Source organism: Schistocerca gregaria, chromosome 2, assembly GCF_023897955.1.
Source record: "Schistocerca gregaria isolate iqSchGreg1 chromosome 2, iqSchGreg1.2, whole genome shotgun sequence".
Lineage (NCBI taxonomy): Eukaryota > Metazoa > Arthropoda > Insecta > Orthoptera > Acrididae > Schistocerca > Schistocerca gregaria.
In genome coordinates this window covers 727,529,299-727,556,779 of record NC_064921.1, presented here as the reverse complement: position 1 = coordinate 727,556,779, position 27,481 = coordinate 727,529,299, and the positions used below count along the sequence as shown (strand labels likewise).

The 27,481-nt window shown below is 37.8% G+C and overlaps 1 protein-coding gene across 2 annotated transcripts in view; it reads left to right on the top strand.

Moving 5' to 3' along the window:
- Positions 1–27,481, top strand: part of LOC126334857 (probable multidrug resistance-associated protein lethal(2)03659) — a 420,094-nt gene that overhangs the window by 257,005 nt on the left and 135,608 nt on the right. For both annotated transcript variants that reach the window (XM_049997527.1, XM_049997528.1), the window contains exon 15: positions 20,949–21,226. In XM_049997527.1, coding sequence (XP_049853484.1) covers positions 20,949–21,226 — 278 coding nt within the window. The remainder of the gene's footprint in view (positions 1–20,948; positions 21,227–27,481) is intronic.

The following is a 27,481-nucleotide window of genomic DNA, read 5'->3' as shown; positions in this document are numbered from 1 at the left end:
GATTATTCTTACTTCATTCACCAAACTTTATTGTCAAAGGATGTATATACAAAAGGGTAGCAGGAATGGTCATGGGTGTGTTTGCTGATGGGAGTGTGTCACAGAGGTACTGATAAACTGAACTGGCAGACTCATGAAGATTGATGTAAACTGTCCTGAGAAAGTCAGCTAATAAAGTTTCAAGAACTGCCTTTAAATGATGACTCTAGACATATACTACAACAGCCTGTGTGTCACTCACATAGGGGTTGTGAGGACAAGAGTAGAGTAACCAATGCACCGAGACATTCAAACAATCATTCTTCCCACACTCGAATCATGGAACAGGAAGAAACACTAATGACTGATATACTGGGAGGTACCCCCTACCATGCAATTCATGGTGATTCACAGGGTATTGATTTAGATGTAGATAATGATCCACTTTATTCTTACTTTAGCATGGGAGTTTATATTTAACATATGTTTCATAACATATTGTTACCCTGTATTGCTTGTATCAACAAATGATATAGTTTAGCATTTGCATGAGCCACAATAACATTTTTCTTTCAGAGAGAGAAGAAACCGGAAAACTTTGTACTAGTAACTGATTAATGTGGGTGTAATATGGTAAGAGTTTGGTAGTCTGGTAATCGTGCACAAATATTTTTAATATACTTATCTGAGTATTTTATTCTTAATACATAGTTGAGGACTATATTGATAATAACTAATGAAAGATTATCAAATTCTTTATGAAGTGTTTACCAGTGCATTACTGAAAGCTTAATTAAGTATAGGCCCACAATAAATTGTTAACTGACTGATGTGGAAGAAGCATTTTCTTGTGCTCCACAATTTTCATTGTTTTCAGTGGGATACAGTGGTGATACGGTGTCCATTTTCGGCATGTAATTGTAGGAGGTGTCTTGAAAGTACAAAACTGTGAATATCACATGTTTATTGGCACATATTTGCCAAGCTGACTTCTGGTATTTCCTTTAAGATGACTAAAATCATGTATGCCACATTAATTCTCTTCAAAAACATAGATCCTAACACTTTACATAAAATTTAAATGTTGTTATTGTGTTAAGTGCACCAAAACTCATGGGTGTGTTTTGCTATTTTGAGGATTTATGGAAATTCAGTACCATGAAAAAGTATAAAGTGCCAGGGCATCAGCTATACTCTATACTCATTGTGTATACAATTTTGGCAGTATTATCCTTGATTTAAAAAATCTTCCCCTCCAATTTCACTGTATATGTACATGAATAAACAAATATTTTTGAGAATTTTTGGAAATTAGGAGTGTTGTGTATAACATATTTTGTAATAAATCGGCATTTGGTTATTACAGTTATTGTAGCAATTATTACAACTATGAAGTCTTAGATTTAGTTTCTCTTTCAATGAAAGTGTATATCATCTGCATTTCTCATGAACCTCTGGTATTTTTGAGTTTGTTATATTAATTTATTAGTGATCATATCAGGGACTCAGTGCATCTTAACTGCAAAATTTCTCTTGTCATAACAGAAATCATTTTAGTAGCATCAGGGACTCCATAAATCTTAATTGCTAAATTTCCCTTCTCATAACAGAAATTATTTTGTGAGTGTTGAACAATTTAGTTTGTAAAGGGAACTTGCAATTGTTGTAACTTAACAGGTCCAAGAACTGAAAGAGAACCAACAAGTGTGTTTACTGTTCTGTACAACATTGCACAAACCACACCACTGTGAATAGCTGCTCTCAGACAAAGAATAAATGAGTTGCAGTTCATAAGCAACTTGTAAACCACCTCGACTACTGTCACTCAAAAGGTAGCTTCTGTGAATGGGTGTGTTGGGTTGCCTACTTAGAGATGTATGTACCTCAGATACTGAAGGTACCTCAAATACTGTTGTCCCTTGTGGATACTGCCTCCTCTACAGGAAGTACCAGACCTATCACCACCTGTCACCTTGACTGTGAGTGGAACATCAGTGTTAGATTTAGGTTCTCTGTACAGGGAGCTCAGGGACACACAACTGACAAAGTGGCAGTGCTGTCTTCTTCCGAAACTGAAACTGAGCCAGTGGGACACACTATACCTGTTTGGAAATATGCTGAATCCTGTATCAAAGGAAGGTAAACACAAAATATTGGGGTCTATTCATCATCAGCAGCTTGAACTTATTGCAAATAATGGTACTCCTTAGGGAAGTTGCATCTAGGGAGTGGATCACCTTGTACACTCGGTGTGTATGCTGGAATACCTCATTCAATATGTGAAGGGGATGTTCTTGAGGGATCAAGATGCATCCAACTCCGGATTGTGGTTCACATTGCAACAAAAAGTTTATGTCATCTGGGGGCTAAGATAGTACTTAGATTGTTCAAGTGACTGTCATAGAAAGTTGAAGAGATCAGCTTTGTTCATGAAATTTCCATGAAGCTTGCAATCTGAAGCTTTGTCTCCAGAAATAATCATGACCCTCCACTTCTGAGTCAAGTGGAGTGCTTGAAACAGAAACCTTGATGGCTCTGTAACTAGCCAACTTCCTAGACTAGTGCCACAGGTCTGAGTACTATAGAATATGTCCGAATGGGTCAAATGTGCGCTACACACAATAGGTTGCTACTCAGGTAGCTGACTGTAATAGTTTTTTAGACCGACAACTCTCCTTACAGTTCTGGTAATGAAAACTTTGTGAGGCGAAGAAGTACACTCAAGTTCAGAAAAAAGACAGAACACCTCAAATTACTAGAGACAGGATTTTCATATTCATTAGTGTGTTTTACAGAAAGAAAAGCATTTCAGTCAACTTGGTTCAGCAAGTGTCCTGTTGCCTACTAGGCACAAGGTCTGCCAAAGACCCGGATAACATGTTCCAAAAGTGATAGCATCAATGCTTATAAGGCATGAATGGCATCCTGTGAAACAGCCATCCATGCTGCATTTACCAGGTTCCAAAGTTCATTTGTGGTGATTGGCATTGGGTCACAACACTGCACTCATTGTTTTACCATATCCCACACAGCTTTGATTGGTGACCAGTCTGTTGGGTGAGTCAGGGCAAAAGGCTGACGTCCTGTGACATCAAGGAGGCACATGTTCATGCAGCAACATATGGTCATGCATTGTATTGCGGAAAATTGGCATCTGGGGTGTTGTGCAGAAGGGGTATGGCTAAGGGTCACAGGGTGTCATTCATGTAGGTCACACTGCTCACAGTGCCCTGGACACACACCCACTGTGATTTATGCTTGCACCTAATAGCACCCCACACCACAGGGCCTTGAGTTGGTGCTGTATCTCTTGTGCGAATGCAGTCACTGTGGTTCTGCTCCCCCTGTCTGTGGTGAACCAAAATGCGGCCATCATTTTCAAACCAACACAACCTCGATTTATCTGAAAACACTACCTGATGCCATTTCTATCCCCAATGATGTCATTCCATACACAATTGTTGTCTATCATGTTTCTGCACATTCGTCAAAGGTAGACGGAGAAATGGATGATACACATGCAACCCATTCCTTAAGAAACAGCAAAAGACTGTCATCTCTGATAGTGTGTGATGTGTTACTCTGTTCCACTGTTGCACCAGAGTGCGGAGGATGCAAATCTGTCCAACAGTGCCATTCAAATGAGGTGGTCTGGATGGTACAAGCTGACCCATCTCATCATTTTCTATGGCCTTCTGTGAACCATTCGGCACACACCCATTGGTCTGCTGAAATGCTTCATCCAATGCAAACAGCTGTTTCCCAGATGGGTGCATCATATTCTATCATGCCAATAATGTGCTCCCTTTTAAAACTCACTGATTTGATGGTACGGTTCACACATACGCTGTGAGGCATCCTGCATATCTTCTCAAGTCACACTGATCACCAGGGTTTGAAACACTATTAAAAAGCAGTGAACCTCACATAATACTAGGTACACAAAGCTGGATAAAACCCAAAATTGATAGCACTGAGGTCTTTGGAATAAATCTGAGTGTATATCAAAGGATAGACTAATGGGAAATGGAGATGTATTTGTTGCACTTGGCAAGGAACTCATATCCACTGAGATACAATTTGAAGCTGGATATGAGGTGGATCTGGCATGGCTCAGTATTAAGGGGGGTGATAATCTTGTAAGTGGATATTTTTATCAACCACCAGACTCACTCCAAGGTGTAATCAAAAGCTTTTGAGAACCATTGTTTGCTACTGAATATTTTCCCAATCTTCTTATCAGCACAGGGAGAGATTTTAATCAGCCAACAATTTATAGGGATAGTTACAGTTTTGTAAGTATTGGGTATGACAAGACATCCTGCAAACTAATACTAAATGCCTTATGTGAAAACTACCTAGAACAGCTAATTAATAAGTTCACTCATGATGGAAAGCTATTGGATCTAATGGCAATAAAAGTACCTGACCTCTTTGAGAATGTCCATCTTGATTGGTATAAGAGACCACGAGTCTGTTGTAGCTACAATGGTTACTGAAGTACAAAGAGCAATTAGAACAAGTGAAAGATTTATATATTTACCAAAGTAGATAAAGGGGCAGTAGTGTCATATCTCAGTGACAAGCTTAAAACATTTAGCTCTGGGCTGGAGATGTAGAGCAACTGTGACTGAAGGGTAGAAAAACAGTTGACCAAATATTGGACAGGACTGTAGCTAGCAGAAGTGCCTCTTTAAAGATACTACTAAAGTAGCAACTACTGAACAATAAGTATGAAACATAGAAAAGAGTCATACATAAAGAAATGCTAATGAAATGTATTTAGCTGTTAAAAAAACTATACCTTATCTCTTCAATCGAGAAGTATTACTCCAGTTTAATTCTTCCACTATTGTGAAGATGAATGATATAGATATTTGTGTCAGTGCCACTGAGAAACAGCTGAAATTGCTAAAATTGAACAATCCTCTAGGAACCAACAGAATTCCTATTTGATTATGCACAGATTTTGCACGTGAGGTAGCCCCTCTTTTCTGTGTTGGTTGAAGGACATTTTTCCACACTAGCAACATATCATTTGGCACATTTCACACCTCACCCCACCCCTTGTTTTCCACACAATCGTCATATCATTTGCCCCCTCCCCTCAGTTCTCCGCAAATGCATCATATCATTTGGTAACCCATTCTCCCATTCCCTCCCTCTCTCATATTTTAGTTGACTTTATTTGGGTTCTTGGTAACACATTTAAAAATGAATCTAAATCTGGTGATCGTGGAAATATGTTGTTTTTGCTACTAATTATGACACATGCTGTATACATGTTTTGCACTAAGGGCACCCATGATGCCGCTCTTAGCTTGAGACGTGCCCCCTACCTTTATTTGCTCCACTCGCATGTCTAAAAATCTCATGTCTCATTGTTTCGGAAAACTATACTGAAAACTGACTCTAGAATGGATAGTGCTGAATGATGCAGACCACAGAGTAGTTGAAATTTAAGAGCCATTTACCACTTTATTAGCATTATAACACTGTTGATGGCCACTTCCAGTTTTACAGTTACACAGATAATGAGATATGTATCTCTTCATTCATCAATATGTTTGGAAAATAAGTAATTCAAGCATTAATTAGTGGGATGAATTGAAGCAATAGAAATATGAAATCACATTGCACATGATATAACTCACAGTAGGATCATCAAAATTAGTCACAGTGTCCAATGAATAGCATTTGTGGAACCCTTGACACTTTGATGTTGCACATATTTACTATTGCACCCAATATTTGGAGAAGCATCAATGTTACACAGTTGTTTGAAGCTTAAAGATCTTTACATGTGAATCTAACACTATGTCTGGGCCCCATGGGCTCTTGTGAAGTGACGTAGAAAAGTTACACCAGTGATTGCCAGTTTCTGACTTTCAGATACATACATGTTGTTGGAGTTAATTTTGACAGTAGACTTTTATGGAGGTGTTAAACTGTTACTAGCTTACCTGAGACTAGTGACTTTGGGGTAGTGTGGCCTATTTAAAGAGTGGTGTATAGGTATGTGCTGACCTTGGAAACTACGTAATGTGTTGAAAATCAGCTACATTAGATTTTTCTGGTTTGAAGGGACTATAATACTTAACTGTTTTCTGCTCTCAGAAAAATATCAAAGATTAGCTAGTTATAAAAAAAATACTGAACCCTGCTATGACTCCTTATCAGGAATACCTTAACTATGAGTTTGGCGACCAATCTTGAAAATATCATTGTACATTATTCAAAAGCTTAATTAGTGGCCTAATTAAGTATTGTGGGGTGTCTTCTGATTCAGAAAAAATATAGTGTCAAAGTTTTGGATCTCGCAAACACAAAGGCAAAACTGGCAACAGAAATTACACTGATCTACACTTTCAGTGTCAATTATTTTATAAGTTAATTAGTTTCAGTTTATTCATAGTATTTTTCAAAAAGAATATCTGCTTTTGAATGAGTGGTGAGAATGCCATGGATTTTATGGATTTGCTCGAAATGTTCTTTCCATTAGGTACTGTAGTAGAATTTTCAATTAGTTACAGTTTTTAGTTGAGTGAGCATCACATAAAATGAATTGTGTTATTTGAATCAGGACCATAAGCAGAATTAACTGAACAATGAATTTAACTGGAACTTGAACTAAGTAACATTCCCCCCAAAAAATGAAAAAAAATTAGTTGTTCATGGGAGTATAAAACATAACATATGGAGGAGTTCCCAACTTGGTGCATCTCAAGCTTGACACCCCAAGTGGCTGCTTATGCTGGTTGAGCCTTAAGCTGTTACCCATAGTAAGTTGTATCATAGATTGCTCAAATGAAAAACTATGCCCAGTTGTTGGAAATTGCTCCCTGTTTCTACAAGAAGGATAACAGAAGTGCTCTGCAAAATCTTTAACATATATTCTGAGCTCAAACATAATGAAATGCCTGAAATAAAATGACCTCATCCACGCCAAACAAAGTGGATACAGAAAACATTGATCATGTGAATTCCATCTTGTGCTTTTCTCAGATGACCTACAGAAAGAGACAGATCAGAAGGTTCATGTAGATGCAGCATTTCTTGAATTCCAAAAATACTTGGACTCATTATCACATTAATAATTATTATTGAGAGTGCAGTCATATGGGATACCAAGTGAACTTTGTAACTGGACTTTCCTGGTAAGGAGAAAAAAAAGTTCAAATGTGTGTGAAATCTTATGGGACTTAACTGCTAAGGTCATCAGTCCCTAAGCTAGCACACTGCTTAACCTAAATTATCTTAAGGACAAAGACACACACCCATGCCCGCAGGAGGACTCGAACCTCCGCCGGGACCAGCTGCACAGTTGAGAAAACAGAACATTATATTGGATGGAGAGTCAGTGATAGATGTAGCAGTAACTTCAGGTATGCCCACGGAAGGGTGTTGGAGCCCTTTTTGTTCTTGCTTATTACTTACCCAGCGGAAAGTATTAACTGTAACATCAGACTAATGAAGTATTGTCTGAAAAAAGGTCTTGTTAAGATTCAAAGCTGTGTGAAGAATAGCTACTTGATTCAAATGTTCAGAATGTAAAATTTTGTTTCAAAAAATTCAAAAATGTGGTATCCTATAACTTCAGTAGCAATGAGTCACAATTGAAATGAGTCAACTTATATAAAACCTTGGGTTTAACAATTTGTGGAGCTGCAGAATGGTTTGAACACATAGACTCAGTTGTAGATAAAGGAAGTGGTAGACTTTGGTTTGTTGGCAAGATATTAGGAAGATGCAGGCAGTCTTCAGTCCAAGAATGTTACTTAAGTATGTGGGACACATACCAAATAGAAGTAGTGGGGAATATTGAATGTATACAAAGAAAGGTAGCAACAATTATCACAGGCCTCTTTAAACCATGGGATAGTGTCATGGACATGCCGAGGAATTTGAAGTGTCCAACATATGAAGATAGATGAAAACTATGCTGTCAAATACTGCTTACAGAGTTTCAACGACCAGCTTCAAATGAGGAATTTGGGGATTTAGTACACTATGTGATCCAAAGTATCCAGCCATCTGGCTGAAAATGACCTTCAAGTTCGTGGTGCCCTCCATCGGTAATGCTGGAATCCAATCTGATGTTGGCCCACCCTTAGCTTTGATCACAGTTTCCACTCTCGCAGCCATATGCAGGTTTGTTGTGGAATGGGAGCCCATTCTTTACAGAGTGCTGCTCTGAGGAGAGGTATTGATGTCAGTCAGTGAGGCCTGACATGATGTTGGCATTCCAAAACATCCCAAAGGTGTTCTGCATGATTCAGGTCAGGACACTGTGCTGGCCAGTCCATTACAGAGATGTTATTTTTGTGTAACCACTCCACCACAGGCTATGAATTATGAACAGGTGCTCGATCATTTGAAAGCTGCAATTGCCATCCCCAAATTACTCTTGAACAGTAGGAAACAAGAAGGTGCTTAAAACATCAATGTAGGCCTGTGCTGTGATAGTGCCATTCAAAACAATGAGGGGTGCAAGCCCCCGTCATGAAAAACACAATCATACTATAACACTACCGCCTTCGAATTTTACTGTTGGCTCTACCTCATTGTGTAGTGATTCATCACTCTACACAGCATTTTTCTACTGTTCAGTCATATAATTTTTACGCTCCTTACACTAAGTGAGTTGTCGTTTGGCATTTACCAGTGTGATGTGTGAAATATGAGCAGCTGCTCAACCATGAAATCCAAATTTTCTCACCTCCCACATAACTGTCATAGTACTTGCAGTGGATCCTGATGCAGTTTGGAATTCCCATGTGATGGTCTGGATAGACGTCTGCCCATAACACATCATGACCCTCTTCAACTGTCGGCGGTCTCTGTCAGTCAACAGATGAGGTCAGCCTGTACGTTTTTGTGCTGTATGTGTCCCTTCACGTTTCCACTTCACTATCGCATCGGGATGTTTAGGAGTGTGGAAATATTGTGTACAGATGTATGACACAAGGGACACCCAATCATCTAACCACATTTGAAGTCTGTGAGTTCCGCAGAGTGATCCATTCTGTTCTCTCACAATGTCTAATGAATACTGAGGTCACTGATATAGGGTACCTGGCACTAGATGGCAGCACAATGCACCTAATATGAAAAACATACGGTTTTGGGGGTGTCCAAATACTTTTGATCCCATAGTGTACAACACCACATGTGTTGTTGTTGTGGTCTTCAGTCCAGAGACTGGTTTAATGCAGCTCTCCATGCTACTCTTCCTGTGCAAGTGTGCTAGCTTCTTCATCTCCCAGTACCTACTGCAACCTACATCCTTCTGAATCTGCTTAGTGTATATATCTCTTGGTCTCCCTCTATGATTTTTACCCTCCATGCTGCCCTCCAATGCTAAATTTGTGATCCCCTGATGCCTCAGAACATGTCATTCCAGCCGATCCCTTCTTCTAGTCAAGTTGTGCCACAAACTCCTCTTCTCCCCAATTCTATTCAATATCTTCTCATTAGTTATGTGATCTACCCATCTCATCTTCAGCATTCTTCTGTAGCACCACATTTCAAAAGCTTCTATTCTCTTCTTGTCCAAACTACTTATCATCCATGTTTCACTTCCATACATGGCTACACTCCATACAAATACTTTCAGAAACGACTTCCTGACATTTAAATCTATACTCGATGTTAACAAATTTCTCTTCTTCATAAACGCTTTCCTTGCCATTGCCAGTCTACATTTTATATCCTCTCTACTTTGACCATTATCAGTTATTTTGCTCCCCAAATAGAAAAACTCCTTTACTACTTTAAGTGTATCATTTCCTAATCTAATTCCCTCAGAATCACCCGACTTAATTTGACTGCATTCCATTATCCTTGTTTTGCTTTTGTTGATGTTCATCTTATATCCTCCTTTCAAGACACTGTCCATTCCGTTCAGCTGCTCTTCCAGGTCTTTTGATGTCTCTGACAGAATTACAATGTCATCGGCAAACCTCAAAGTTTTAATTTCTTCTCCATGGATTTTAATTCCTACTCTGAATTTTTCTTTTGTTTCCTTTACTGCTTGCTCAATATACAGAACTGGGTTTCCATCTGAGCTCTTGATATTCATGCAAATGGTTATCTTTTCTCCAAAGGTCTTTTTAATTTTCCTGTAGGCAGTATCTATCTTACCCCTAGTGATATACGCCTCTACATCCTTACATTAGTCCTCTAGCCATCCCTGCTTACCCATTTTGCACTTCCTGTCAATATCAGTTTTGAGACCTTTGTATTCCTTTTTGCCTGCTTCATTTACTGCATTTTTGTATTTTCTCCTTTCATCAATTAAATTCAGTATCTCCTCTGTTACCCAAGGATTTCTAGTAGCCCTCGCCTTTTACATGCTTGATCCTCTGCTGCCTTCACCATTTCATCTCTCAAAGCTACCCATTCTTCTTCTACTGTATTTCTTTCCCCCATTCTTGTCAATAGTTCTCTAATTCTCTTCCTGAAACTCTCTACAACTTCTGGTTCTGTCAGTTTATCCAGGTCTCATCTCCTTAAATTCCCATTTTTTCTTTAGTTTTAATCTACAGTTCATAACCAATAGATTGTGGTCAGACTCCACAACTGCCCCTGGAAATGTCTTACAATTTAAAACCTGGTTCCTAAATCTCTGTCTGGCCATTATATATCTGAAAGCTGTCAGTATTTCCAGGCTTCTTCCATGTATACAACCTTCTTTTATGATTCTTGAACCAAGTGTTAGCTATGATTAAGCTATGCTCTGTGCAAAATTCTACCACACGGCTTCCCCTTCATTTCTTACCCCCAATCCATATTCACCTACTATGTTTCCTTCTCTTCCTTTTCCTACTACCGAATTCCAGTCAGCCATGACTATTTAATTTTCATCTCCCTTCACTACCTGAATAATTTCTTTGATCTCATCACACAGTTCTTCATCTTCTGCAGAGCTAGTTGGCATATAAACTTTTACTACTGTAGTAGGCGTTGGCTTCATGTCTATCTTGGCCACAATTATGCGTTCACTATACTGTTTGTAGTAGCTTACCTGCATTCCTATTTTTTAAATTCATTATTAAACCTACTCCTGAATCACTCCTATTTGATTTTGTATTTATAACACTGTATTCACCTGACCAGAAGTCTTGTTCCTCCTGCCACCGAACTTTACTTATTCCCACTATATCAAACTTTAACCTATCCATTTCCCTTTTTAAATTTTCTAACCTACCTGCCCAATTAATGGATCTGACATTCCACACTCTGACCCGTAGAACACCAGTTGTCTTTCTCCTGATAACAACATCCTACTGAGTAGTCCCTGCCCGGAGATCTGAATGGGGGACTATTTTACCTCTTGAACATTTTACCCAAGAGGATGCCATTGTCATTTAACCATACAGTAAGCTGCATGCCCTAGGTAAAAATTAGGGCTGTGGTCTCCCCTTGCTTTCAGCCAAAATTGCAAAGACAAAGTTAGACTAATTACAAGGTGCACAGAGTCATTTAAGGAATAATTCTTTCCACACTCCATACATTAATGGAAGTGTATTAATAAGTGGTACATGCCATTCACTCCATAGGGTATAGATGTAGATGTATTGACTGGCATGCAGTTGTACTGCCATACGTTTAAATCTACATCCATATTGTACAAACCATTGTAAAGTGAATGACAGAGCCATAGGCTAATCTTTTTGTTGAAGTCCCATCAGAAGTGATACATAGGAGGCAGCAGTACATTCCTGAATTATTCACTTAATAATGGTTCTGGAAACTTTGTAACTAGGCTTTAGTGCCACAGTTGGTGTCTGTCTTCAAGTGTACATTTGTTCAGTCTTGCCCTTAACTCTCCCATGGTCAAACAAACATGTGATTTATTCATGATACCTTCCTTTGAATAAGTTCAATATCTCCTGTTAGACTGATTTAGTATGGGTCACACACATTTGAGTATATTCTCAAATGGTTCATACAAGCATTTTTTAAGCAATTTCCTTTGTAGACTCTGCATTTTCCCTATGTCCTACCAGTATATGAATATTTGTCACCTGTTTTACCTACAGTTGTGCCTATGTGTTCATTCCATTTCATATCTTCACATATTTTTACACCCAGGGATTTGTATAAGTTGACTGATCCCAGTTGTGATTCTTTGGTAATGTAGTCATAGGTTATCATATTTTTGCATTTTGTTAAGTGCAGACTTTTATGTTTCAGCATGTTTAAAGCAGGTTGCCAATTATTGCACCACATCGAAGTCTTATCTGTTCTGACTATCTTCTGTAGACAGTATTTCCTTATATATAAATACATCAACTGCAAAATTTCTGTGTTTTCTATTAATGTTTTCTGCCAGGTCATGAATATACAAAATTGGTATGGGTGGACTTATAGTAAACACAATGGAATAAAATCCCATCATCTGTATATCAAAATAATATATCTAAAATAAATAGTCCTATCCACGGTAAATCCAATATTTCTGTGAATGGAATTAAGATGCTCTAGAAATTCCATCTATTTGTCCTCACCATGCCATCAAACTAAGAATGTCTTATCAACATACCTGCAGCTTTAAAACTGCAGAGTTGAGCACTTATTCTTCTTAGTCCTATGCAAATAAATTAGTTATCATGATTGTGAGAGGCATACCCGTGGCAACACCATCAATTTCTTAAAAATATTAGTTATCAAATAAAAAGTAAGTGAAGGTTATCCTCAATGTAGCTGCTAATCAGTGACAGAGTGTCAGTGACAGGTACTTTAGTAAACAACCAGACAATGTCAAATCTAACCGGAGCTGTCAAGTTTCAAAGTTTTTAACCTACTAATAAAATCTGCTGAGTTAAGAATATGATGTTCACATTTACCTGCAAAAGTCTCCACAATGAGGCTAAACATTTGGCCAACCAATGAGTGTGTGTTAGACATACCAAAGAAGACTAACAAGGAATATTGAACATTTACAGAAAATGGCTGCATGAATGGTTACAGGTTTGTTTGATACATGGGAGAGTGTCACAGAGATACTTAAAGAACTGAATTGGCAGACTCTTGAAGGTAGATATAAAGTATTCTGAGAAAGGCTACTAAGCAAGTTTCATCAACCAGCTTCAAATGAAAATTCTAAGAATATACTGCAACCCCTTACATTTCAGTTTCATAGGGATTGTGAAGCCAAGATTAGCTTAATTACAACATGCATAGAGGTGTTAAACAGTACAAACTGGTACAATGGGACAAGCCCTCTGCCATCCATTCACACTTGTTTGGAGATTATAGATTAAATACAGATGTAGGTACATCTATGTTATTCACTATACCTCTAAAAGTTAATCCTTGTAATACCTGCTCCAGGCTTGGTCTGTGACTTCCATTTTGTGCAATTGGTACTCTCCAAATAGAACCCAGTTAGCATGCTTCCTACAGACAAAAGGTAATGCCCCTGTTTTCCTGCCAAGGGATGTCTACATAGAGAAGATGTACAGCTTACATGAAAACAAAACATACCATAAGACTGAGAAGGACACAATATTCAGGCTGACAGAAAAACGTATTTGCTTCTAAACTCACGCTCTCTACCAAAAGAAGTTTTTAAAAGATTGATGGGACAAAGTTCTGTGCCTCCAATATCCACAAAGTCATACAAAAAGTGGTTCACAAAAATGGAAGTCATAAACAAAGCTTGGAGCAGATATTACAAGTGTTAACTTTTAGACCAGTAGAGAGCAGAACAGATGCACCTACTTGTTGGTTGGCCAAAATTTTTGGCCTATTGGTGAGACCTTTTGTAGGTAAATACAAACATCATGTTTGTAATTCAGTAGATTTTATTAATAGGTTAGAAACTTTGAAACTTAACAGCTCTGGTTAGCTCTGACATTATTAGCTTGTTTGCTAAAGTAGCTATTTTAGACTCTCTGTCATTGATTAGCAGCAATATTGAGGAAGACATAACCTCATATTTCAGCATGTGCTAACCTCCACTTACTTTTTATTTGATAAACATAATTTTGAATAAAATAATGGTGTTGCCATGGGTAACCCTCTCCAACCATGGGAAATAATTTATTTATGGAGGATTTTGAAGAAAAAGCATTCAGGTCTGCAGTTTTAAGACCAACAGGATTCTGGAGATATATTGATGAGACAGTCATAGTTTTTCCCATGGTGAGGACAATTTGATGGAGGTTCTTGAGCATCTTAATTTAATTCATAAAATATTAAATATACCATGGAACATGAAGTAGATGACTGTCTACTGTTTATGGAATATTATTTGATATATGGAGGATGGGTTTACAGAGCATGGCATATACCACAAACCTGCTCATACCGATTTATGCTTGTAGGTATCTAGCTGCCACCATCCTTTGCAAAATATGCATGTGCTTAAAACTTTAGTACATAGGTCACATGTGATGGCTGATACTGACAGCTCTTTGGGTGACCTGCTACACATGGCGGAGATATTCAGTAGAACTGCGTATACAAAACATCAAAATAAGAGAGCTCTGCAAGTGAAAATTCCAGATCACTCAAAGGAAGAGGAAGAAGAAATAGATGTAAAGTCTGTGGTTGTCTATCATATGTGGAGTATCAACAGTATTAGGAAAAGGATAGACTGCAAAAATATGACCCGCTGAGTTGCAGACAGGTGCAACAAAGTAACTTTAACATGGTATAGCTTTTGAAAAATTCTTCAGCAAAGAAAACACACACACATTCAGACAAGCAAGCACATATCACACACAGATAACCACTACTTCTAGTAACTCTGGCCAGAGCTGCCAGGGGTAGTGGTTTCAATGCCCTCCTTTGTTACACACATTGGCTGACCATTACTTGTAATAATTGTTCGTGCAGTTAAAATACTGTTGACTGGGTCTAGTGGTAGTTTTAAAGAAAAAATACTCTTCTTATTACTTGAGGATCTCCTTCAATCCATTGCTTGAATTTCTTTTGTCTGGAAGCCAGGTTCTCTTGTAGGTCTGGGAGCCCTATAGGTTGACATGTTTGTAGAACAATATTGATGACAAAAATTGTTCATATGTAATTTTCATATTTAATGATCCTAGATGCCTTGCTGGCATAAATTTATAATGTTCACTCTGTGAAATGCATTCCATTCATACAGAACTCCACAAAACTTTACATTTCTTCTTCCATCCTTCCTTCCTGCCACACACACACACAACATACAGTTGCATGGTGTGGCGTGCAGTTAACATTGTTCCAAAGTACATCAATAAAGATATAGTCATATTAAGATTGAAACATAGAACATTAAACTGAAAATAATTCACAAAAAAATGAAATTCACTCAATAGTACAATGCAACAATTATGATAATATATATCACATAAACAAAAATATATATCTTTTTGTAGTATAGTAATTTTACCAAATTTGTTTTTTTAATCAAAGGGGTTAATTGTGTTAGCACAGCATATACTTCTATATAGTTGGAGTTTAAAACATTTCAGGTAAGATTGAAAAAAGGATATGATAACAAATTTGAGACTCCTGAGAGTTTTGCTCACATTACACTGCATTTACAAATTTGAAACTTAGAACATGCAGTAAAACAGGTGTTTTCAAAACCATAGGTTTCTGTGGTGTGAATATTTGAAGGCTTGTAAAAAGAGGAATCTGGTGTGTGTTGAATTGTAGGGTGCTGTCCGATGGTTCTCCATACTGCTGATGGTCTTGATGATTTTTTTTAGGAGTGGACACAGTGCCCTTGGTATTTCCTACAACATTTCACAGTTTATCAGCTTCAGAATCTGATGTTCCCTAATCACGCATATGAAATATTTCATAAGAAAATTGCAAGATAAACAGGGCTCTCAGAAATAGAATTTCAAATAAAATAGAGAAATGTCAAAATGACTTCTTAACCAATTTAAAGTTAAGTGAGAAGAATACTTGGAATTTACTTAGGCAAAAACAAATACTAACTCACCTTAAAAAAAAGTATGAAAATTAGATTTTGTCAGATGTAATTATGCTGTTGAATTTTGTACAAATACTGTTTAGCAATATTAAAGAGAAACTACTACTCAATTTCTGAAAAGTTAATACTATTTTGAAAAGTCTTTTGTGTTACTTTCATCATAACTGTATAATATGATATCACTTGTAATATTGTAGATTACAATACCAATTTAATTACCAAAAAATGTGATACCATATCTCAGAAGCAAGTCCTCAGTATCTTTTTGGCACTACCTTGGCTTGCAGTACCATTTTACATTTTCAATAGTTCATGAAATAACTTGTACAGCATACACACTACTAAAACATCAAAGCATTTGATAAAGTTCTGTGTGCTACAGAAGCACTACTCAGTTCCTGTGTTCTTATTTCTTATGGTCGAGACTCGAATCTAACACACTACTGTCTAAAAATCTTGACTCTGCACTGACTTCATTTAATTTTTTAGGGTGACTATTGTCTAATACATCATGAAACATGTCTTTATTGGCTATGTCCTCTTTAAAGTCACTAGCTAAAGGTGGTAGGTTTGGCATATTTATTTCATAGTTCTGATCATGATCCATTTCTTGTAAATTTTTTTGTAAATTATCAATGCTGAAAAACTGGTCAAAATGCTCACACAAGCCTGCACTGAGAAAATACAAAAATAAATGTTATAATTGGTATTTAGCTTGCTATTGTCCTGGATTGAGTAGATGATATCAACTTTGGTAATAATGCTGCAACCTTTTACAACCATGTATGTCCATAGTGTTGTGTCATTCCAAAACTTCACCACATGTACCATGTCAAATTATAATTGGTTTAAAATCATTCCACTTTGCAACACAATTATATGCTTTTTGGTCACCTGAAACATAAATACTCTCAATAATCCAAACGTACAAGTATCCTGGTCGCAATGGCACCAGTTTAACAAACTCCTTTGGTATGCACACTGGATGACCATTAATTGTAATAATTTTCATGGAGTTAAAATATTGTTAGTCCGGACTAGTGGTAGTTTTAAAGAAAAAAATAATCATCTTGTTTCCTGGGTATCTCCTTCAATCCATTGCTTGCAGTTCTTTTGTCTGGAAGCCAGGTTCTCTTGTAGGTTTGGAAGCCATATACGTTGATGTGTTTGTAGAATAATGTAGAGGGCAAAACTGATACATATGGAATTTTCATATTTAATAATTCTAGATGCCTTGCTGCCATAAATTTACAATGTTCACTCAGTGAAATACATTTCCATTCATACACAACTTCAGATAACTTTACATTTCTGCTTCCTTCCTTCCTGCCACACACACACACAACATATTATACATTGGCGTGCAGTTAACATTGTTCCAAAGTACATCAATAAAGATATAGTTATATCAAGATTGAAACACAAAACATTAAACTAAAAATAATTTACAAAAAATGAAATTCACTCAACAGTAAAATGTAACAGTTATGATAATATACATCACATAAACAAAATATATATCTTTTTGTGGTATAGTAATTTTATAAAATTTGTTTTTTAATCACAGGGGTTAATTGTGTCAGCACGACATGTACTACTATATTGTTGGAGTTTAAATCGTTTCAAACAAGATGGAAGAAAGGATAAGATCATAAATTTGAGAATATACATGGTCCAAACAACTTATTGCACATTACATGGTCATGTGAGCATGCTTTTATAAATGTGTTCCAACCTTTGAGTCTCCATTCTTTGATATGTGGGATATATTTCTTCATAAATTGCCAGAATAATGAAGAAGTATAAGGGGGATGTGATCTTCCTTCCATTGGACAAGACAGCAGTTCTTCTGGGATCTGTGAAAGATGGTCTGTTTTTATGGTATGTCAGATTCCTTGTCAGTGTGGTAAAAGCTGCATAGGACAAACAGTACATACTGCCCCTGAACTGTGCATCAAACATCTGTGACTCACTTACGTTCTACAGCCCAACAAATCTGTGGTGATAGTACATTGTATTTCCACTGGCTATTCCATAGATTACAAGAAAGTCAAGATACTGGCCACAATGTGATTGAGTGATCAGAGAAGCTGTGGAAATATAATTAGTAGACAACTTGCACAACAGGGTCAAGGGTTTCCAGCGTGACAAATCATGGATGCTACTCTTTTCATGTCTTCACACTCAGAGTAATTATTGTTCTTAGCTCTCACTGCCTCACATTCCAACACATGGTATCCACTTTAATAATGAACCACTGTGGATCTGCTTAGTCTACACTTGCTTTGTTTTATTCATAGATATTAAAGTTTACCTATGCATAACGCTCCTGTTGCAGACAGTATTATCTCTGACTTATGCACATTTACTTAACTGCATTGTGTCAAGAGCTCTAAAATCTTCAGTTCACATTGAAAATAGCATAAGGTCATCAGCTGAAATATCAGAAGAAGAAATAATATGATCCAAGACGCACACCCAAAAGATAATGGAGCAATGTGGATGATGATGACGATGAGAAAGGGTCACTGATTGTAATGGAAGAACTGCAATAGTTGCAGTGAAAAATGGGAAAGCAGTAGGAACAGATGTGAGACCAGGTGAAATACAAAAACATTTGAATCAAGAAATACTGGGATTGTGTAACAAAATGTGAATGTAGTGAATAGCTAGAGGACTTTCTGACAATTGTAATGATTCCAGTACTAAAGACACAGGGAACCAAGAAATACAGTGAGCACAGGACAATTAGCTTCATTTCACATCAGCCAGAGCTATGTTAAGAATCATTAATAAAAAAACTGGAATAGGCAGTGGAGGAGAATTTGGCTGAGGAACAATTTGGTTGTAGATGGAATACAGACATAAGAGATGTAATAGGACTCCTGTGAATTTTGGGAGATAGGTTTATTGGAAAAGACATTTGATTGTGTGGGTTTGTGTAATTTTGTACCTATAATGAGGGAAAAGAGGGTGGACTGGAAAACCAAATAACTTATAAACTAAGTGCATTTTTAAAAAATTAGCTACAGTGATAGGAGTAAGTACCAGCTGGACAAAACTAGAAAAGGGACTAAAAACAAGGTTACTATCTGCCATCTACCCTTTTGAATTTGTACCTAAAAAATATGCTTGCGTGCTGCCCACTAGATAGCAAGGGGAAATTTTGGAGGAAAAAGAATATGGTGTTTGATATTCAAAGATGGCATGGTCTTCTGCCAACAGTTTAAAAAGAACTATAGGATGTATTGGATACCATTGAAGCAAAAGGGAAGAGTTATATAATTAAAATAAGTTCAGAGAAAACAAAAGTATTGGCACAGAGGGAAATAAGAGAATAAAGATAATGCTGACAGGAGAAATATTAAAACATGTACAAAGCTTTAAATACTTAGGAAGTAAACTGGAAGAGCAGCACAGAAATTAAAACCAGAATATCAATTGTGAAACAGATATTTTGTAAGAAAAGAGAGGTTTTCCAGTGATATGGACAAACACATGAGGAAAAGAGTAATCATATGTTTTGCATGGAGTCTCCTCCTGTATGGTGCTGAAACATGGGAAATAAGGAAGTTAGATAGTGCAAGGTTTCTGAGATGTGGACATGTGGAGAATGGAAAGAATAAGTTGGATGGATGGAGTGAAAAAAGAAGAATTATTGAGAAGAGTAAAAGAACAGAGAAGAACTTAATGTAGTAAGCAGAAGGAAAATAAGCTGGGTTACACATATATTATGAAAGAGAAAGTGACTTATAAAGTAGTCTTAAGAGAGCTATGTGGAAGAGAATACAAGGTGAGAAAGATTTCAGATCCTGGATGATGTGATAGATAGCAGCAAATACTGCAACTTTAAGACAGAAGCAAAGGATCACAGGAAATGTATGAGGGTCATTCAATAAGCAATGCCCTTCATCTTTTTTAAGCTATTAATATACACAAACAAACATCCTTATTGGTGCTTCACATTTGAGATTTGTTCTGTGCACCAGTGAAGTTTTGAACCATTCTGATAGATGGCAGAGCCATAGTACAGTGGCAAAATGACATCTACATATCTACATATGACTCATGTTACAAGCAGCCTGCTGTTATTGCATTCTTGCTTACAGAAAAAGAAACTGTGGTGAACGTCCATAAATATTTGTGTGCAATGTATGGCGATGCTACAGTTGAAAGGAGTACAGTTGAATGATGGGTAAAGAAAGTCACAGCCTCAGGAAATGCAGAAACAAAGCTCCATGATCTGCCACGTTTGGGACATTGTGTCACATCATTGCCTCATCCTCCCCACAGTCCAGACCTGGCACCCTTGGATTTCCATCTCTTTGAGCATTTTGAAAATCCTTTACAGGGAACATACTTCGAAGATGACAAGAATGTCAGTCATGCAGTGAAAACATGGCTATGCCTACAGGACAGGAGCTTTTACCAGTAGGGAATACAGGCTCTTCCACAATTTTGGCATATGGCCATAGAACAGGATGGAGACTGGACATGGACAAGACATTTGGTGTTTATTGTCACCAAATTCTGACTCTTAACAATAAATATATTCTGAGAAAAAAAGAATGTTGGGCATTATTTATTGAGCGACCCTCGTAGATGTAAAGGACATGCTAAAATAGCAGAAAACTGATGATGATAAATGGTTAGTTTACAGACGCTATTGCTGTTGCTCATAATCTGCATATGTCAATTGGCCAAATAAGAACCATAAAAGTTTCCTTAAAATGAAATCAATGGAATGTGAAACTGAATTATCCTAATCACATTTCTCTCTTATCCTTCCTCTTTTTGCTTCATTCCTAGAAACTTGTTTTCTGCTCATCAACCCAATTTCTAAGTGACTGCAGAAGTGATATTTTTAATTTATAATTGTAAAATGGTGATTGTTACCTATGTTTACAACACATTTCTCTCTGTCAAGCGAAGTCATTAGCTTTGGAGTGTGCATACAATCCTCTAATCTTCATTTAGATAGATTACCCACCAAAGTATTGCTGATTAATGTATTTATGCTTAATTTTTGCAGGACCAACTCAGAAGAGGTAATCCAGACTCTGTATAATGAAAGTAGCTCAACATACTACAGTAGCATCAACACATCTTTGACAGCATATGGTTGGATACCAGATACAACAACAAGTGTCTATGTCTATACAGCAGTTATGGTTGCTACAGTTGTAATTGCTATAGTCCGCTCTGTATCATTCTTCATCCTTTGCACACGTGCATCAATGAGATTACACAATCAAATGTTTATTGGTGTAACACAAACAGCTATGCATTTCTTCAACAACAATCCTGCAGGTATGTGTTTGTTTTTATATTGGTACATGTCATCTACTGTCTGTCATAATTACTCTAATTTATAGTTAAAACAGTTTCACCTGTCAATTCTGCATTTTGCTTGTTTCTTTACCCAGTAAAAGCAAACACACACACACACACACACACACACACACACACACACACACACACACACACATACTCATTACAATAAGTAAAATTAACTTTTAGTTATTCTTTCCATTTAGTTCTTCTTTCCTTTTACAGACTTACAGGGGTCATAGAGAGGTGTTAGTACTGAAGTTTTGGTAAGGAAAGTTTGGATCACTTTCAGATATCCCTCTATAACAGTATGAGTACTCAAAAAGTGGGCTCCTGTAGAGTACACAAGTCAGAGGTCATTGTCTTCACTGTATGCATACTTTTAGGCGGAAGATTTGAAACTGAAAGTGCCCTGACCTTTAAACTTATTTTATACCCAAACAGTACCTTTCCAGAAAAAGGTTCCTTATTAAAACTTTAACTATGAAGGCTCCTCCACAACTTCTAAGAGCCTGTAATAGGAACTATGAAACACTCAATACAATATGAAAATATTACAAATGATTCTATTCTTTAAAAATTATGCAAAAAATAAGTGAAGTAAATTGTATGTGTAATTTTTTTCTAACATATTAAAAAAGTGTATGGATAAAGGGGGAAGGATGTAGGGCGGGGGGGGGGGGGGGGGGGGGCGATGGGGGGAGAGGAAATAGTAGATAGAACTATGAGTGTGCTTAAACCTCTTGCACACAGAATTACACATTCTTGTATCCATATAGTTTGCCTATAGAGTCCACTCATTTAAAGAAAGTGTTCAGAGAAAACAGATATTTTATTCAGCAAATTAACAGGGCACTATCAGTTAAAACCAAAAGCCAGGAAATGAATAAAGAGGAGAGCACCCAGTTAAATTTCTTAGGTTTTCTTCCCTGTACTGAAAAATGTCATACAAAGTACCCAAAATCCTCCAAAACTGTCACATTAATCTGGTTTCCCATTCATCATATGAGATTGCAGATCTCCTGTGAAATCAGTGAAGAACAATTTGCTTATGCACAACAAATTTACAAAACATTGTGGTTTAAATAGACACAGCTGTATACATCATGAAAGAATGCTGCACCAAACATGAACACTGCACTCGCCTTCTCAAAACAGCCACGCCTGCTATTGCTGACACTGCACTAGCCTACTCAAAACAGCCAAGTCTGCTATTGCTGAACATTGTATCTGCATCAGACATCAGTGGAGTATGATTAAACAATAATTTTGTCCACAGCAACAAGTTTATGGGAGGCCATTATTAAAGAATTCATGAAAATATGTGTTGCAGAAAATATGATGAATTGTGATAGCAGTTACCAGATGGATAGTGCATGGAACCTGAGCATTACCATTATTGGTTCCAAACAAAGATGACAGAGTAAGCCGATGGCTATAGTGAGTGACAAACCTGACAATAATTGAGTTCCACAGTTAAGCCAGTGAGGACGCTACTCACTAGGTAGTGTGGTCAGACTGTTTCCATTATCTCCACACATGCATTGAATACCCACAGCGAGTTAATGAATTGGGCGACAGGGGAAACATTCTCACTCATTGATGGCTCACCTGAAGATGGCATGTATCCACTAAAAATAGCATGAAGTTTAGTAAACAACAACTGGCTCCAAGCCCTACTCTTCTGATAATATGTAGTTTGTTGGGGAAATTTAAAAATGTAGATCAGTATCAAGTTTGGATGATATTTTTTCATGTGTTCAAAAGTTAAGCTTATTTTTACAATAGTAAACACTGTGTTGGTGCTTTGTGTTTCTTCATTTCATAATGTTTTTACCTGATAGTAGGTCATCCATGTACCAAGTTTGACTGAAGTTGCTCAAGATATACTAGAGCAATGCTGAAACAAACATGCCCTCATACATTAATTTTTACACATCATAAGCATAAATATCGAAGACCTTTCACACAAAAATACAGAATTCCATTCCGACTCCTTGATCAAAAAGATTTTTTTTTACTAAGATAATGTAGATTACAATTCCATATGACTTTTGATGCATAAATATTTTATTTATGTCAGTTAAATTGTCGCATAATTCTGCAGAACATACTACTACAAGAGTTTTCTTTAGTTTGCCTATGTATTGATTCCTTTATTGCTTGTTAACCTGCTGTACCTCAAGGTATTTTACACACAGTGTTTCATTATTGTCTGACCATTCATATATGTCTGTGTTACCAGTAAGTTATTAGTGTTTGAAGTTTTATAAACTAAGGTTTAGTGAAACTAAGACATAAACTGTTGGTTACGAACCAGTTATTGGCCTCTTCAGCTATCATCCCAGCTTTGCCCACCATGGTATAGTTTGGCCTTAATTAGTATTATCGTCAGCAAACAATATAGTTCTTCAACCATCCTTTAAAGTAATTGGTCAGTCATTAGTATATGTTAAGAACAGAGACAGAGATTTTGGAAGTCAGTATTTTATGTTTTCTCATTTTGATGTTAATTTTATTCTAGTGATGCCATTTTCCAATGTAGCCCTGTGCTTTCAGTTTTGTGTTTAAAATTATTCTTGTGTTGTTAGCTGTGGCAGGCAGAAGGCATGCTTTGCTGGTGCTGCATCTAGTGCTGCATCTAGTGATGCCATTTTCCAAAGTAGCCCTGTGCTTTCAGTTTTGTGTTTAAAATTATTCTTGTGTTGTTAGCTGTGGCAGGCAGAAGGCATGCTTTGCTGGTGCTGCACATTTTTCTCAACTTTGACTGAGATAAACTCACTCTTCAAAGGTCTTCTGCCATTATAAAAGTTGGCACATAAACAGCTAAGTAAAAACTCCATGCAATCAGCACATTTATTTATATGTAAAAGCCAACCTTGGAATTTTCCTTTGTGGAGACCACATCTGCAGGACTCATGTGCTGATGTGAAATTCTAGATTCACATATTTTACTGTTCATATTACTTCTGCATAATCTAAGATTGATTTACCAATACCAGTTTGCATTGTGGTTTATTGTGAACTTTTGACCATCCACGAGTACCGTGATAAACTCCTACTGTTATTGTCAATTGTAGGCTTAAACTAATTTCTGTTGTTTTAAAATTTTCGAGAACAGTAGCCCTATCCATATCACAACAGCTGTTTCTGAGTTCCTTGTACAATTATGTGAGAAATTTGTTATTTTGAGACTTTTTGGATGCTTTCAAAACTATATTTTCATATGATACAGGTAAGAGTGTTTTTGAAAGAGTTCCCAAGACTCATGTACATCTGGAACTTATACCAAAGGTATCTCAAGTACTAACCTGTCCTGTCTCCTCTGTGGAAAGTTCGGGGTCTATCATTATTCATCCACTTGACTATTGCTTCTGCGTAATCTTTGATTGTTTATATTAATACCTGTTGGTATTACAGTACATTGTGAAATTTTGAACATTCATGAATACTGTGATAAACTCCTACTGTTATTGTCAATTGTAGGGTTAAACTTATTTCTGTTCTTTTAAAATTTTTGAGAACAGTAGCCCTATCCACATTAGAACAGCTGTTTCTGATTTCATTATACAATTATGTGAGAAATAAGGTATTTTGAGACTTTTCAGATGCTTTCCAAACTATATTTTCGTATGATACTAATAAGAATGTTTTTGGAGAAATTATTTTGTAACAAATTAGCATTTGTGATTCACAATTTCTGCCAAAGAATAGATCACACCTGAATTTCATTGCTTATCAACATAAAAAAATGTGCATTTTTGTGCTCTCCTGCGAACCTTGCAGAACTAGCACTCCTGAAAGAAAGGATATTGCGGAGACATGGCTTAGCCACAGCCTGGGGGATGTTTCCAGAATGAGATTTTCACTCTGCAGCGGAGTGTGCGCTGATATGAAACTTCCTGGAAGATTAAAACTGTGTGCCCGACTGAGACTCGAACTCGGGACCTTTGCCTTTCGTGGGCAAGTGCTCTACTATCTGAGCTACCGAAGCATGACTCACGCACGGTACTCACAGCTTTACTTCTGCCAGTATCCGTCTCCTACGTTCCAAACTTTACAGAAGCTCTCCTGCGAACCTTGAAGAACTAGCACTCCCGAAAGAAATGATATTGCGGGACATGGCTTAGCCACAGCCTGGGGGATGTTTCCAGAATGAGATTTTCACTCTGCAGCGGAGTGTGCGCTGATATGAAACTTCCTGGAAGATTAAAACTGTGTGCCCGACTGAGACTCGAACTCGGGACCTTTGCCTTTCGTGGGCAAGTGCTCTACTATCTGAGCTACCGAAGCATGACTCACGCACGGTACTCACAGCTTTACTTCTGCCAGTATCCGTCTCCTACGTTCCAAACTTTACAGAAGCTCTCCTGCGAACCTTGAAGAACTAGCACTCCCGAAAGAAATGATATTGCGGAGACATGGCTTAGCCACAGCCTGGGGGATGTTTCCAGAATGAGATTTTCACTCTGCAGCGGAGTGTGCGCTGATATGAAACTTCCTGGAAGATTAAAACTGTATGCCCGACTGAGACTCGAACTCGGGACCTTTGCCTTTCGTGGGCAAGTGCTCTACTATCTGAGCTACCGAAGCATGACTCACGCACGGTACTCACAGCTTTACTTCTGCCAGTATCCGTCTCCTATGTTCCAAACTTTACAGAAGCTCTCCTGCGAACCTTGAAGAACTAGCACTCCCGAAAGAAATGATATTGCGGAGACATGGCTTAGCCACAGCCTGGGGGATGTTTCCAGAATGAGATTTTCACTCTGCAGCGGAGTGTGAGCTGATATGAAACTTCCTGGAAGATTAAAACTGTATGCCCGACCGAGACTCGAACTCGGGACCTTTGCCTTTCGTGGGCAAGTGCTCTACCATCTGAGCTACCGAAGCACGACTCACGCCCGGTACTCACAGCTTTACTTCTGCCAGTATCTGTCTCCTACGTTCCAAACTTTACAGAAGCTCTCCTGCGAACCTTGCAGAACTAGCACTCCTGAAAGAAACGATATTGCGGAGACATGGCTTAGCCACAGCCTGGGGTATGTTTCCAGAATGAGATTTTCATTCTGCAGCGGAGTGTGCGCTGATATGGACCTTCCTGGAAGATTAAAACTGTATGCCCGACCGAGACTCGAACTCGGGACCTTTGCCTTTCGCGGGCAAGTGCTCTACCATCTGAGCTACCGAAGCACCTTGCAAGGTTCACAGGAGAGCTTCTGTAAAGTTTGGAACGTAGGAGACGGATACTGGCAGAAGTAAAGCTGTGAGTACCGGGCAGGAGTCATGCTTCAGTAGCTCAAATGGTAGAGCACTTGCCCGCGAAAGGCAAAGGTCCGGAGTTCGAGTCTCGGTCGGGCACACAGTTTTAATCTGCCAGGAAGTTTCAACTATTTTCAAGTTTGTCAATTACTGCAATTAACTTCAAAAAGTTTTAGGAAATCAATATTTTTTAGCATAGGTTTTCTGTTACCTTAATAGAAATCACATTTTGTGTATTTGCTGAAATTCTTGTAGGGAATTAGTAACTTATTTAACTCATCAGATATAAAAGATACTCACCAGGCTTAGTTTAAAGTTATTTGTTCACTGTCGTGTAATACCTTGCTCTAGCCCAAATACAGCCCCACTGTGATTGCTATTCTTGAACACAGGATGAGTTGGCTGATATCTGTAAGCAGTTGGAAATCAAAAAATTGTTCAAATGGCTCTGAGCGCTATGCGACTTAACTTCTAAGGTCATGAGTCGCCTAGAACTTAGAACTAATTAAACCTAACTAACCTAAGGACACTACACACATCCACGCCCGAGGCAGGATTCGAACCTGCGACCGTAGCGATCGCTCGGCTCCAGACTGTAGCGCCTAGAACTGCATGGCCACTCCGGCCGGCAGTTGGAAATCACCCTGGTTAATGTCAGATGGTTGGGAACTACTGTGAATCAGTGTGTTGGAAGAGCTCCCAAGAGTCACATACGTCTGGTACTAATACCAAAAGTACCTCAAATACTATCCTCTCCTGTTGATCATGTCTCCTCTGCAGAAAGTACAGGGTCTATCATTACTCATCCATTTGACTGCGAGTGGCTTTTTAGTGGTAGATTCAGGCTTTCTGTACAATGCCGACACTGATCAGGGATGACTCAGGGTGTTGTACTGATCCCCCTAACCAACAAGGTCGAAGTGTTGTCTGCCACCGAAATTGAAACAGAGGCAGTGGGACTCTTTTTCCTTT